Source organism: Podarcis melisellensis (genome assembly GCF_964234715.1).
Source record: "Podarcis melisellensis genome assembly, chromosome: 5".
In the NCBI taxonomy this organism is placed as follows: domain Eukaryota; kingdom Metazoa; phylum Chordata; class Lepidosauria; order Squamata; family Lacertidae; genus Podarcis; species Podarcis melisellensis.
The window spans coordinates 33,806,236-33,820,046 of record NC_138537.1 but is presented as its reverse complement, the minus strand read 5'-3'; the positions used below and the strand labels follow the sequence as shown (position 1 = coordinate 33,820,046).

The following is a 13,811-nucleotide window of genomic DNA, read 5'->3' as shown; positions in this document are numbered from 1 at the left end:
TTCCATGCACAGTGTGGAAAAACTCTTGAGAACTAGGCTGAACATGATTTGTGCAATCTAGAAAATATATATATATATATATATATATATATATATATATATATATGCTTTCGTAGATTTTCACGGGTACAGGAATGCAGGTTTTGGTGTCCTCGGGTGTCTTCCCGTGTAAAAGTTGGGGTGTCTAGGCGACGTTTCGACGAGGTCTCACTCGTCATCTTCAGGCTGGTGCTTTCGGCTTCTTGTTACTGGAACAGAGCAGGATCTCAGTGTTTGAGTTCCTATAAATACTGTTGAGGGGGTGTGGTGTATAGCCTCCAATGTTCTGGGCAGAGAGGAAGTTCCCAGGCTAGTGTGCCTTTTCTTCTTTTGTTCCTTAATTACTTGAGGGATATCTTGAGTGATTTCTTGAGTGATATCCTGAGTATCAGAGAGTATTCCTCTCTGCCCAGAACATTGGAGGCTATACACCACACCCCCTCAACAGTATTTATAGGAACTCAAACACTGAGATCCTGCTCTGTTCCAGTAACAAGAAGCCGAAAGCACCAGCCTGAAGATGACGAGTGAGACCTCGTCGAAACGTCGCCTAGACACCCCAACTTTTACACGGGAAGACACCCGAAGACACCAAAACCTGCATTCCTGTACCCGTGAAAATCTACGAAAGCATATATATATATATATATATATATATATATATATATATATATATATATATATGAGAGAAGCATTGACCTTTATTCCTTTTATTATATTCAAATGTAGAACAGTAGGTGAAATTCAGAAATGGTAGAAATGACAATCAAGTAGAAAATACAGCGAGGCAAGATTATTATTATTTGGTCCTATCCCCCTGTTTAAAAATTAATAGTACATACTCAAGTGTGTGTGTGTGTATATATATATATTTCTCTCTCTTTCTCTCTATGTACGTGTGTATATGTATATGTGTGTGTATATATCAGTATATATCCTGACTTTCACTCTGAAGTTCAGAATTTTAAAAAGCTATGGAAATGAAAAGTATGCAAAACACATGCAGAGACTTCCCAGTACAACGAACAGGAATGTAAAGAAACGAATCCATTACCACTTTGCCAGCTTTCCTAATGGTCTGGTATTTGGACGGATTAAGTGTCTTGCTTGGATTATTTTTTTTCTTTTTATCCATCACAGCATAGACCACAAAGCACAGCCTAGCCATTCTTGGCAAATCACAGACGTTGATATCAAATTCCAAGGGTTCGTTCCAAACATGGTCATTTCTCCCAGATATTTCTGAGCTTACGATAGGTTTACAAAGGAGCTCAGTTCCATGGAAGAGACCAGCCCTGACATGAACCTGCAAGAGAGACATGACAGGGAAGTATCCATACACATTCCAGAGAGTAAGGATTATTTACCTAGAAGTATTTCCTGCTTAGAAAGAAGGCAAGGCAGCTTTGGAATATTTGCCCTAATTAGTGTTCTTATGCTAGAGAATTAGCTACGCTGAAGATCTAAGCAATCTGTGGGTATTGCCAAGGTAAACTGATGGTAAACATTTTGCTTTTCATGACTGGGCACAAAGTTTACCAATTAGGAGAGTAGATGGTGACAAGAAGCATAACTAACCTCACACACATATTTTTGCTTATATTTATAGAACAGAAATGATTCAGTATGCCTTTGAATCTTTGGAGGCAATTATTTTAACTGGGAAATGGTTCAATTTGCTTTTGAATTGCAAATTAGTATGCATGTACGGTATGTGATTATTTTCAAGTGAATATAATTGGCACATGCCTTAATATTCTACACTGTGTCCTAATGGAGTGATATTCCTATGTAAACATAGCTTTTTTAAAAAAACAACAACCACAATGTATTCCTAAAGCTGTAGTCCTTTCTCTTTAATATAATTACCGAACTTTTGGGGGCTGTCTAAGGTACCTTTGCCGAAAAGCACTTTTCAAAATAGCAATACAAGCAAAAAAGTTAGTCACTCACAATCAGATTTCCTTCAAAGCTTACGGAATGGGTTTTAGCCAGAACTAATGCTAAATCTCTCTGATTTTAAATGTGGTTTATTTCTGACAAATCTTTGTGGCAAAATCTTAAATAGCAGCTTAAATGAAGCACTGAGCACTGGTTATTTTGAAAATGTTGACAAAAACTTGCTGCACACATTATTGTCCCATTTTTTAAACAGATCATTGCACAATCTCTTTTCTCTCTCTCTCCTGTTTTCAGGAAGAAAAAGATTGCTAGGATTATAGATATGCATAATTTCTGCAATATTCATCCAAAATAACAAACAGGGAAACGATATTATATATTAATTAATTAATTAACTTTGTATACCACCCTTCATCTGTAGATCTCAGGGCGGTTCACAACATAAAAATACAATATAAAAACACAGATTACATAAAACGCAAAATGGTAAAACATGTTTCTTAAAAATAGCTTTATAGCATTCTGCTTCTCCTTAGCAATTACTGCATTTGTCTCCCTTTCAGTATATAAAAACTTGAACTGATTTTTGTTCAAAACAATTTGCCCTGAAAGGTCAGTGAATTGTTTTAAACATCATGCCAGTCATGCCACACTATGAGCCCATTCATATTTTTTTTTTGTCTTCTCCAGCTGAAAATTCATTCATTCACTTAACTGTATGCCAAACAAACAAGGGAAAATGCCTGCCATTCTATTTCATAGGCAAAATGCATAGGAAGGGGTTTGTGCAGTAAGCTCTTACATGTTACAACAGGCATCTCCAAACTCATCCCTCCAGTTGTTTTGGGACTACAACTCCCATCATCTCTGACCATTGGTCCTCTTAGCTAGGGATGATGGGAGTTGTAGTCCCAAAACATCTGGAGGGCCGAGTTTGGGGATGCCTGTGTTACAACCTTGGTTTAAAATGCATTCTTTTTACAGGAAATACCATTTCATTTGCTTCTACATTCAGCATCTTCAGTGAACTAAGTTCAGAGCAAAATGCTTAGTGGAACCAGATTATACTTGCAAATCTTTTAAAAGCTGGAAATTCATCTGAACATTTACAAAAACATTTACATATTAATGCCATAAAATTAGGAATATCTTTCAGTTTCAGTTAAATTTGCAGATTGATTAAGAGTTCACATATCACCTTACGTCATGATATTTCTGTCTACCTAAATATTTTTCAAGACCAGTATCATTTAGCGTCACTCTGTAGCTTTTGATTTAGAGCTCAGCCAGAGGTTCAAGCCGATTCCCAATTGTAATCATGTAGTCATTTAGACTACTGGTATTTAAATCAGGCACTTGTTTATTAAATAATCAAATCAAATGCAGCCTTGACAAACAAAGGAAAATTTGTTAAGACGACCAGCAGAAACATCACTTGTGTTGGGGAGGAATTTAGTTACCTTAGCTGTCTCTTCTGTGTTCAACTTGTTGCCATTCACTAGGACTACCTTGAAAGGATTGTTAATATCCCATACACTTTGAGTCAACTGTTGTAGAAAGGAAACAGCAATGAGAGATTTCCAGGCTTTTTGAGAAACGCATACATTTGAAGATCATGCTGCTTAAAAAACAGCCCTGCACTAAATCAACAACTAATGTCTCTCTTCTGCAAAGAATGTTTCTCTTTTGCCAAGAATGGCTTATGGAGGTAGCAATACAAACATTAACTAACAGCCAACTTTAAGCTGCATTTTTAAATGATTTGCTTGTACCTTCCAGACATGAATGCAACAATTCTTAAAATGAATGAGAAAACTCACACGTGTTTTTTTGGGTGGTAGAGGAACAGGAGGGTTGCCTGGTTTTCGGTTTATGGCAGCTTCTATAGCCACCATTTCTTGATCACACATTTTTTTTATGGTGCTGCATTCAACAAGAGTGAGTTGAGGAAGGGCTCTGCTCATCACACAACGATGGATATACTGAGAAAGGAAGAGAGGCAATGAATCTGTTATTTGCATGTTGAAAATTAAACATGAAGTCCTTAAAGCATGTTTTATTTAGGTCCATATATATACTTCAAAAAGGAAGGGGGGGAATCATTTGGGGTCATTTATGCTTTCAAAAAAGCAATTAACCAGTCAAGCACATTCACACTTAAAAGATTTGCAGCAACTCTTGATTCATTTTCAAAAATGTTTCATATTTTTGGTTGCTTGGGCAACAAAGCACCTAGAATAGGTATTGTAGAGCAAAACACAGAGTTCACATCTGAATTGTCCAATTATATATTTCTTCATGTATGACATTACCAAAGAAGTAAAAAAAATAGACATCTTGGGAGAAAACACCAACTTCCACCCACTCAATATCTGATTATTTTTTGAAGACACGCCTCCTAAACAATCATATTGCTTTAAAAGAAAAGAATACCTGGAACTGAATTAATGGATGGTCCCCAAAAACATATTCCAGTCTTCCACTAACTTGCAGAACATAGTCAGAAGGATCAACTTCTTCATCTTCTCTTCCATGGATAGTCAAACGTTTACGAATTGCTAGTTCATTCAGCTTGATAGGGTTTATATTAGGAGACACCTGAAAGCTAAATACGTCCTATTAAAAAGAAGACGTAATAGATATTACTTTCAAGTATGAATGAATATAAGTAATTCATTTTACTTTAGAGAATAAACCCCCCAGTCTATGGACCATATAGGTTTTAATATGAATATTTCCTGATTTATATATAAAAAGAAATCTGGTAGGTGTAGGTACCCATTTTACTATTTAATACACAATTGTGCAGGATAAAATACATTTCTTCACATGGAGCCTTATCACAGAGCCTATTATGTTGTGCACAAATGCTTTTATAAGAGTACATACAGAGCTTTTATTTTTTCGAACACACTAAGAAGATGCAGGAATTCAAAAGCAATTATTTACAAATGCCTGCTTTCATTTTACATTTTATGATGAATAATATTTTTTGTCTACAGGCCTATTTATATAGCAGCCTTCTGGTAGCAAGCCAAACCTTGCAATGGAAAATCATAGCCATAATGAAGAAGTCTGTCAAAATCAATTCAATATTTTCTCAGTTTCAAAAGTTATCTGTCTCAAAAAAGCTACTTTCCCTGAAGTTAACTGCCAGATACAGAGACCCTCGCAATTCAATTTTTTTAAAAAAGGAGACCTCAAACACAGTGTTTCTATAGATTTTTTTTATATATATAAAATGTTCTAAACACTAATGTATAAAGGTCAAAATAGACTTTAGATTAATGGCATACATTGAATCTCATGCTTTGGAACCCTTCAGGAAGATGACTCAGAAACTTCAACTGGTCAAAAATTCAGCAGTCAGATTACTGACTAAGGTTCAGTTTAGATCTCATATAACCCACTTTAAAACTGCTGCACTGGTTGATAGCTCATTTCTGGGTCCATTCAAGGTGCACAAGGTAGGGTTTAAAGCCCGTAACAACTCAAATAATCCATCAAAAGCTATGCAAGATGTCTATTATCTCTGTTTGGACTCTGTTTTAGGCCCAACAAAAGAATTGTTGCCATTGCACCACATGGTAAACTAAGTGTTACAAATACAGCTTGCCACTGTATAAAGTTTATTTTTTATTGACTGCTCGATTGGACTTGATTTTAACAGTGTATATATTCTTATATACTGTTTATTTGTATATCTGTACTGAATATTTATTGTATTTGTATAATTGCACTGAAATGATTGCACGACAGACAGTATAAAAATAGCTTAATAAAGCAAACAAACAGTACTTTAAATAGGGCAGATGCCACTGGACATAGATAGATGTTACACACATTACTCTGTGTGTAAATGTGTTCAGAGTTATTAGAAGACACCTATTCATCTCACAGCGACAACTTTCCAAGTATCTGACAATGTACATTTTGCAACTTGCAAGTGGGAATTACTTGAGGTAGCTGTGGAAGTGTTTTCTAACAATGGCCAATAATCCTACCCGGCAGTTGTCAAAATGAACAGCCACAACTAGATTGCCACCATAAAGTTTATCTTGGAGGTTTTCCTGTGTTGCTGGCTCTAGGTGCGGTGGGTAAGTGTACTTCAACCAGTCCATCCAAGACAGCCCCACAAGTGACTGCATCTTCTCTTCACTGATTAGCCGCATTTTAATCCGGAATTCTTTGACTTCTGGGTCTTGAAGGGCATCAAACTCATGGAGGCCTGAAATGATTTAATTAAACAATACATATTTGTTAAAGTGTCAGAGGCAAAGAATCACATTGCACCACATGGCCAACTAAGGTTTACTCCGAGTAGACCCACTGAAATTAATGGGCCTAATTCCATTATAGACACTAATTTCAATGGGGTAAGGTAAAGGTAAAGGTAAAGGGACCCCTGACCATTAGGTCTAGTCGTGACCGACTGGGGTTGCAGCGCTCATCTCACTTTATTGGCTGAGAGAGCCGGCGTACAGCTTCCGGGTCATGTGGCCAGCATGACTAAGCCGCTTCTGGTGAACCAGACCAGCACACGGAAATGCCATTTACCTTCCCGCCAGAGCGGTGCCTATTTATCTACTTGCACTTTGACGTGCTTTCGAACTGCTAGGTTGGCAGGAGCAGGTACCGAGCAACGGGAGCTCATCCTGCTGCGGGGATTTGAACCACCAACCTTCTGATCGGCAAGACACTAATTTCAATGGGGTTACTCTGAGTAAAATTTAGCTGAACTTAGCTAAGTTAGCCCAAAAAGTTGTTTCTTCTTTTAGTGTTATTACACAAACCAATTCAATGCCACATTTTCCATTAAAAACCCTAACTCCATTAAACACACAAACACACACAAGCATTCAAGATACTACCACAGCTGTCATTTTGAACTTTCCATGTAGAATATTCTGCTGAGGAAGTCTGAGATTTTTAATTTTTTTTGTAAATCACAGCTATAGGTTTACTTTGTCTTCCACGGAACAATGAAATCATATTTTGACTGAGTACTTTGATAAGTATTTTGACTTTTATAGGAAAAAGACACAAAAAGAGCAAAAATGATATAGGCTGCTCATTCAAAAGGTTATGAATTGCACCTTACATATGCATAGTACAGTACAGGAGGTGTGGGAAGAGGAACATTACATTTTCCATTAATACTTTAGTAATAACTTCAGTTGTATTTGCCAATGTCTTGGGCGTTTAAACACAAGCCTTCACTGAGGAGCACATGGCATAAAGCGCAGGTCAAGCAGGTTCGAAGAGGAATAACTAATTCTACCCTGAGAAGTACAAAGAACCAGAGAACTTGCTTTGTTCAAAACGGGGGAAATTGCCCAGTCATTCTTTTTCGAAATAATCAGTTACAAAAATCTATAAAAGAACTCTGTGCGTCAGTAGAAGCCATTGTCAGCGTAGACAAGTTAGGGTTCAGTTTGCTGTTGAAAGCTAAACAGAACTTGTAGATATTGTGCCAGGAACTAACAACTGCCCATTGTTTCTGATGGGAAGCATGGCCTGCCTATTGATTATTTTTAATTTCAACATAAAATGCATCATTCCCTTTGCAAATTGCAAGCATGAAAAAATTTATTATGTTAAAAATTCAACAGCAACTGACTGCATTATGCCTCTGTGTACCAGCTGCTGGGAATTGCAGGTGGGCAGAGTGCTGTTGTGCTTATGGTCCATCTTGCAGCCTTCCCACAGGCATCTGGTCATTGGCATGATCCGGCAGGATCACCTTATATTCTTATGACTTGTAGTTTCTGAATTCCTCAATAAGTAAATTTCTAGCTGTATATGGCAAGACAACCACTTGCATGCCAATGGTGGGTGGGACCAGAGGCAAAAGCCAACAGAGAAAATAATGTAAAGCTTACTTTTGTACAGGCAAGTTTCTACAAACATTTGCATGACCCTCTCAACTCTCCATCTAGGCCAGCAGTTCTCAACCTGTGGGCCCCCAGATGTTGTTGGACTACAACTCCCATCATCCCTGAGCTCTGGTCAAACAAGAAGCATTATCAAAGTTTAAGAGCTATGGGGGAGCAATACTTGGGGTGCAAAACACAGCCAGTAAAAGGGTGTGGCAAGGAAGAGTAGAAAAGCCCAAACAGAGAGGTCTTGCAGGCTGTATCCAGCCCCTGGACCTGAGGTTCACCCTAGCCCTGCCTTAAAGGCAGCTGAATCAGAACATCCAGAAGAATTTTAAATACACACATAGAAAACATATTGGTTATTCGAATGCTGAAGTAGCAATTTTACGGCCTTTGCTAATGCTGCTGCAAAGATGTTCCTCTCCCATGCAGTCTGCTGCAGATGGTAGAAAAAGAGGATTTTCTCTGGCTTGCCCTTCTCTTTTCAAAGGCATGTGCACAGCGATTGGTTACTACCACCACTAACATGAGGAGCACCTGGTTATAAGGAATTGCTCCAACTCAAACATTGGGTCAGCAGCCTTTTTGGCCCAATTGCATTCAATAGATGTGGAGGCTTTAAAACTTCTCATGTGTATGTGCGTATGTGTTTTAATGTTATGCTGTAAACCTACCCACGGGCAGGATATCATTTACAAAAGTACAACTCCTCATGGGAGAAAAGCAATGAAACCGATAAATCTTACTTTCACTTTTGCAAACCATATGAAAACAGATATTTCGGTACTGTGTTTCCAGTGATCACTGACAGGTGTGTCGTTGCCATCACTAAAAAGTATGTGAGCCTCAGCTTTCCTGTCAATTTTGGGAGCTGCAGATGTGTGCAGAGGTTTCCACCCTGTTCTTAGTTCCAAGGTATTCTTTGGCTGCTGTATTGCTGAGGTCCCCTGAATGAATAGCATAGAGCCCTACAGACAAGTCCCCACCATCCTTTTCAGTAACAACCTTGAGCTGTGACAGACAGCGGAGAATTGTTGCTGACCTTACATGAAGCTGCAACACAAGATTAGAGCTCCTTACAACCACAATTTTTGTCTTGGCAACAAAGACTGTCCCAAGCCTGTGGAGCACTGGAAGAAGTAGAAGTTTGGTGTCTAATACATTTCTATCTTAAGTCAAGATAAGCTTGTTCAATTATAGCTGATGGTGAAAATCATTGAAATGGGTTTTTAAGGAAAGAATATCCAATTAATAGGAGTTATTTACAGTCCAATTACTGGGTAATGTACATATTAATGTGCATTCATCATACCTTGTATGCACATCATTAATAGAACATTTTTACCATCCAACATTTGTAACATCCTAACACAGAAACACATACAACTGATTTTTGAATGCGTTCTTCAATATGGTATTTACTCTAATTATGATGCTATGTAAAAGTATTAAAATTTGGGGTTTTTTTCATAGTTAATTAGAACGAGGGATACACATTCAAGGACAGAAAATGGTCATGTTAAATTTTATTTGGGGTTAATCTTACTATAGTTAAGCCCAGTCCTTTTAATGCTTTCGGGCTAATTTCAATCCACCTCAGTGCTCTTTTGGTGCTGTATCTCCATCTCCACAGCCAAGAACACCAATATTTACCTTTTCCTATGAGGACACCTATTTTAGAGTCCAATTTTTCCCCTGGGTCGCAGCTTCTTGTAATTAGTTGAAGGACAGGAAGGAATGGTCTAATGTCACAGAGTCTGCGTGTCTCATCTTCCAGTTCTTCACGTACTGCTGTTTGGTTCACACAAGAGAACATATAGGAGTCGATCTCCATAAGAAGATGAAACAGAGGGTAACTCTGTGCTTCCTTCCATAATAGCTGCAAATAAGCACAGAGACTGTAACAGTAGAATGCTTTGTTCACAAAACCCACTCACTGGAAAGTAAGACCTCTGTCAACTGTACGCACAGCATTAGGTAGGTGTTTCTGTATCACTCATGCAAGCCCTTACTTCAGCTTAAACAAACTTCCTTCAATCAAACACAGCTGACTCAAGCCGCCAGAGAATAGTGGTATTTTAAATTAATACAGCCATTGTTTTTTAAAACTAAAAATCACTGGTCCTGAAAGAAAACTGGTTCTTTCTGCTCTAAAGAGTGTGCTGGAACAAAGTGTCAAGAATAAAAAGGTACACTTGTCACTGTCTTTATTCATGTTTTAGTAATAAAAACAAGTGCTAAGGGGTGGGGTGGGACTTCTTTCCCAAGTTAGTTCTTCTGCATTTTTTTTTTACTGCTGATTTGGCAAGATTATTGTAGGGTTTTGGCCACGAAGCATCTGAAAAGGACATCAATTTCAGGCCAGTTGTAGAATTTATGGGCCACTAAGATTTCTGCATCTATCAGCCAGTAAGCTAGTTAAACAGATGACATCTCAGCAGGAAAGAATCTGCCTGACCATCTTCTATGTCTACTAGTAGGAGAATATTTAGCAAGCAGATTCCAAGGTTCCCAGGGCCCCATAACACACTACTGGTGGCAGCCGTTTTCCATGGTGTTCTCTTCCTGCCCCCCCCCACGTTGGCGGAGCACGCATATGCATGATCTCCCCAATTATAGCCCCATTGTGCCCTGACCCCAGGGATGGAGAAAGGGAGGTGCGGTGGAGGTGGGCTGACCCAGGTGTCACCACCGAGGGGGGTGACAAAATGCTGGGCAGCACTCACTGCGGGGCCTGCAGAGAGTGACGCAGTGGCTTTGGCGCCCACAGGCTCCATACTACCCCAAACAGTCTGCCCGCTGCCTCTCCCCCCCCAGCTGTAGGGTGGCTGAGTGGGAGGAGGCAGGCAGACTCCTCGGAGGCCCCATGGAGCGTCCTGCCCCCACAGGCAGCTGGCAACACCTCTGGGTGCAGGGCACACGTGCAGCACAGACACCCGATCAGCTTGCTCTGCTGCTGCCTGCTCCACTCCCATTATGTGCCATTACATTCCCATCCTGCTCTCTTCTGGGTCCAAAAGGACCCGCACATTGGCAGTCACACATCATTTGGATGGGCGCAAAATGGTCACCTCCTGTACTTGTGAATTCTTTCCAGTAAAGTCCATGGGGGTGACTAGAACTGCATTTAGACATGAAGATTATTCCATTAGCTTTCCTGGTTATAATGCTAGCACTTCTGTCCTGCTTTCTAAAGTTCCATTTACACTGCAATATTTGCTGTGTTGTGAACTGTTTTGGTTTTTTTTTATTGATATACTACTGCCATGTCACACTAAATCTCATTCACACGAGTGGGTTTGGTGTTACATTGAATTGTGTTATCATTTGTGTGTGTGTGGGTTTGTGTGTGTGTGTGTATTTGTGTGTGTTTGTGTGTGTTTCTATTTCCCCATGATTCCCCCATGAAAACTGTGGGAAAGAACTGTATGCTGGAATGCCGCTCCAAATTTCATCACACGGCATGACCGATGAAAACCACGGGGAAATTACACCACAGGATTTTTCAGATAACCAGGGTTGCATCTGAATTTTCTCTGGAAGTGATTAACAGAGAACTGAACCCTAAAATTTCCATAGATTTCCATAAATGTTCCTTAATCCATGTAAAAGATCACAAAAAATCAGGTAAGGAACCCCTGGAAAAATGGAATAAAATACTGTCTGAGTGCAGCCTAGTTCTAACCAACATAGTTACAAGAATGCACCCTTGCATGAAAACAACAATGGGATGATGTTCATGTAGAAGCTAATGTTTTATAGGGATCTGCCCTTCAAACCAGACCCCTAAGTCATGTTTCACAAAATTTAAATCAGGTCACATACTCAGGAGTATTATTCTAAACACTTAAATTATATGAGAAACAAAATGCATTTCAATGAGAAGTAGGTAATAGACACTTTAAGAGCAAGCCAGTTTTACCTGTTCTGTATTACCTGTTTTATAAGACTGATAGTGGCATCACGTGGGACATCTAGACTGATGTAAATTCCAGTGGGAAGCAGGAAGTCCACAGATATTAAGCCATCAGCTGCTATCTGTGAATCTACTGCCCAGATGTCTAGGGCATCTGCCATGGCAGGAGGCATAATGGACTTTAAATCTCATAACCATGTGGTCCTAGAAGAAAAAATAAGTTAGAATAATCTACTATGTTCACTTCCATAGGACTGCTTTTAAATCAGAACCAAATACTACACAAACATCAAAGTGTACCAAACAGTAGCACCAACACTCACATAGACAAAGTTTATGAGAAGACACTGCCTTTTTAGGCATGACTTCTGGTCAGAGCTTCACTTAAGTTTGTCTAATGTAGAGTAAGGGAGGAATAAAGAAGGAAAGAACTGCAATATTCTGAAGGGTATTTTTCACATTTAAAAAACTTCCAGTCTAGTAGGCATTTGGAAGTGAGGAGTTCTAGAAGGCAAAAAACAACACACACAATAGACTGCTATGCTAGCTCTGAGCTGTGATTAGAAATCTTTGTAATGGAAAGACTGTCCAACTGTGAAATTAGAAGAAAATACAAATTTCAAGTTAGAATATCTTTCTCAGATATTTTTTGGGGGTGGGGGGGGAAGAGAAGCACAAAAGTGTGATTATGAGATGTGCAACTAGTAAATAATAATCCCAGAAGGTCGATTTTTTGCTGTCATTGAAACAATAGTTTAAAGACAGCCCAACCCCAACTCCCAACCCCCATTTTGCAATGTCTGGGTGCACAAAATACATCTTATAATTCATGTTCTAGCCCGAGTTGAGAATTTACATTTACAAAGCTCAAGTACAAAGCCCTCTTTACATAGTCCATTGGATTCCAGCATGTATGCAACATAATGGGTCAAAATTCGAAAAAAGGCATATTTAGCTTAGAAAAGGGAGAATGTCATATTAGCTTTCTAAAATCCTGCTATTTTTATATAGGGATCAGAAAAGCAGAGCAGCAATTGGGTGTTCTAGAAATACTTGCAGAAGCATGAAAGCAAAGGGGTTTCAATAGGAACAATCAATTAACAGTTTAGCAATGTATACAGGGCTAAGTCCACCCATGCAGTAAAGAGGTATGGAAGTGGCTTCAAACTGCTACAGAGCGCAAGGCTGTGTACACAATACCAACTTAAAATACAGCAGTGGGAGCACAGTGGATGCACAGGATATGAGAGTGTAAGCCCAAATTTCCCTACACAGTAAGCCATTCATGTCAGAAGCTTACCCTCATCCCAGGAGTTTTCACCTCATTCTTGCAAAGATGTCACAATGGACATGGCGAAAATCACTGGAGCCTTGTGGGAAGTGAATCCCATGAACAGCATACCACACAATCTCTCTTCCATTTAATGGCTTTTTTCAAGTGGTGATCATGTCACAATGTCATGTGTGAACTAGATGTAATCCTATAAGCAATCCTGCTCTCACCAGATGACATTTGATGCCTGCAATTTTAGGACTTGGGAACTGTTTCAGGGGGTTAAACGTTTTTCAGATGTCAGGGGCACTAAATTAGTACACAGGCTGAAAATCACAGGCTTGGGGAAGGGAAGAGCAACAAAAACCTGAACCAAATATATTCCTCTTTTTTGTGTGGATACCATTTTATAAACTTCTGGTTTATTATTAAACTGTGCATTCAAATAGGAAGCTGCCAGGAGGGAGGAAGTGTCCCAGGTGAAGATCAATTCGCAAGCGCTGAAATCAAACTAGCATTCGGGGGCGTGTTTTCAATATGCAAATACAACAACTGCACAGTAGAAAGGAATGAGTGAGCGTTTTGTTTATCAACGAAACAGATTAGCTTATTTCAGAAATGACATCCAGTCGCCATTCTAATTTGTGCCACTTGCGGACAACATAAAGGTCAGAGAAGTGCAAAGTATTTATACAGAAAATGGCACTTGTCACAGCCATGAGACTGCTATGAGAATGAATCACAGGCCAAACTGTATAATGCAAGGCGATGCCTGTGAATGACTAACACCCTCACATCCAGC

The 13,811-nt window shown here is 39.1% G+C and overlaps 1 protein-coding gene across 6 annotated transcripts in view; it reads right to left on the bottom strand.

Moving 5' to 3' along the window:
- PIK3CB (phosphatidylinositol-4,5-bisphosphate 3-kinase catalytic subunit beta) overlaps positions 1 to 13,811 on the bottom strand; it is a 103,236-nt gene that overhangs the window by 28,105 nt on the left and 61,320 nt on the right. For all 6 annotated transcript variants that reach the window (XM_081910340.1, XM_081910343.1, XM_081910339.1 and 3 more), the window contains 7 exons: positions 11,757 to 11,940; positions 9,474 to 9,699; positions 5,946 to 6,169; positions 4,375 to 4,557; positions 3,762 to 3,923; positions 3,402 to 3,488; positions 1,094 to 1,345 (listed from right to left, as the gene is read on the bottom strand). In XM_081910340.1, the coding sequence (XP_081766466.1) occupies positions 1,094 to 1,345; positions 3,402 to 3,488; positions 3,762 to 3,923; positions 4,375 to 4,557; positions 5,946 to 6,169; positions 9,474 to 9,699; positions 11,757 to 11,909 (1,287 nt within the window). In that variant the 5' untranslated portion in view covers positions 11,910 to 11,940. The remainder of the gene's footprint in view (positions 1 to 1,093; positions 1,346 to 3,401; positions 3,489 to 3,761; positions 3,924 to 4,374; positions 4,558 to 5,945; positions 6,170 to 9,473; positions 9,700 to 11,756; positions 11,941 to 13,811) is intronic.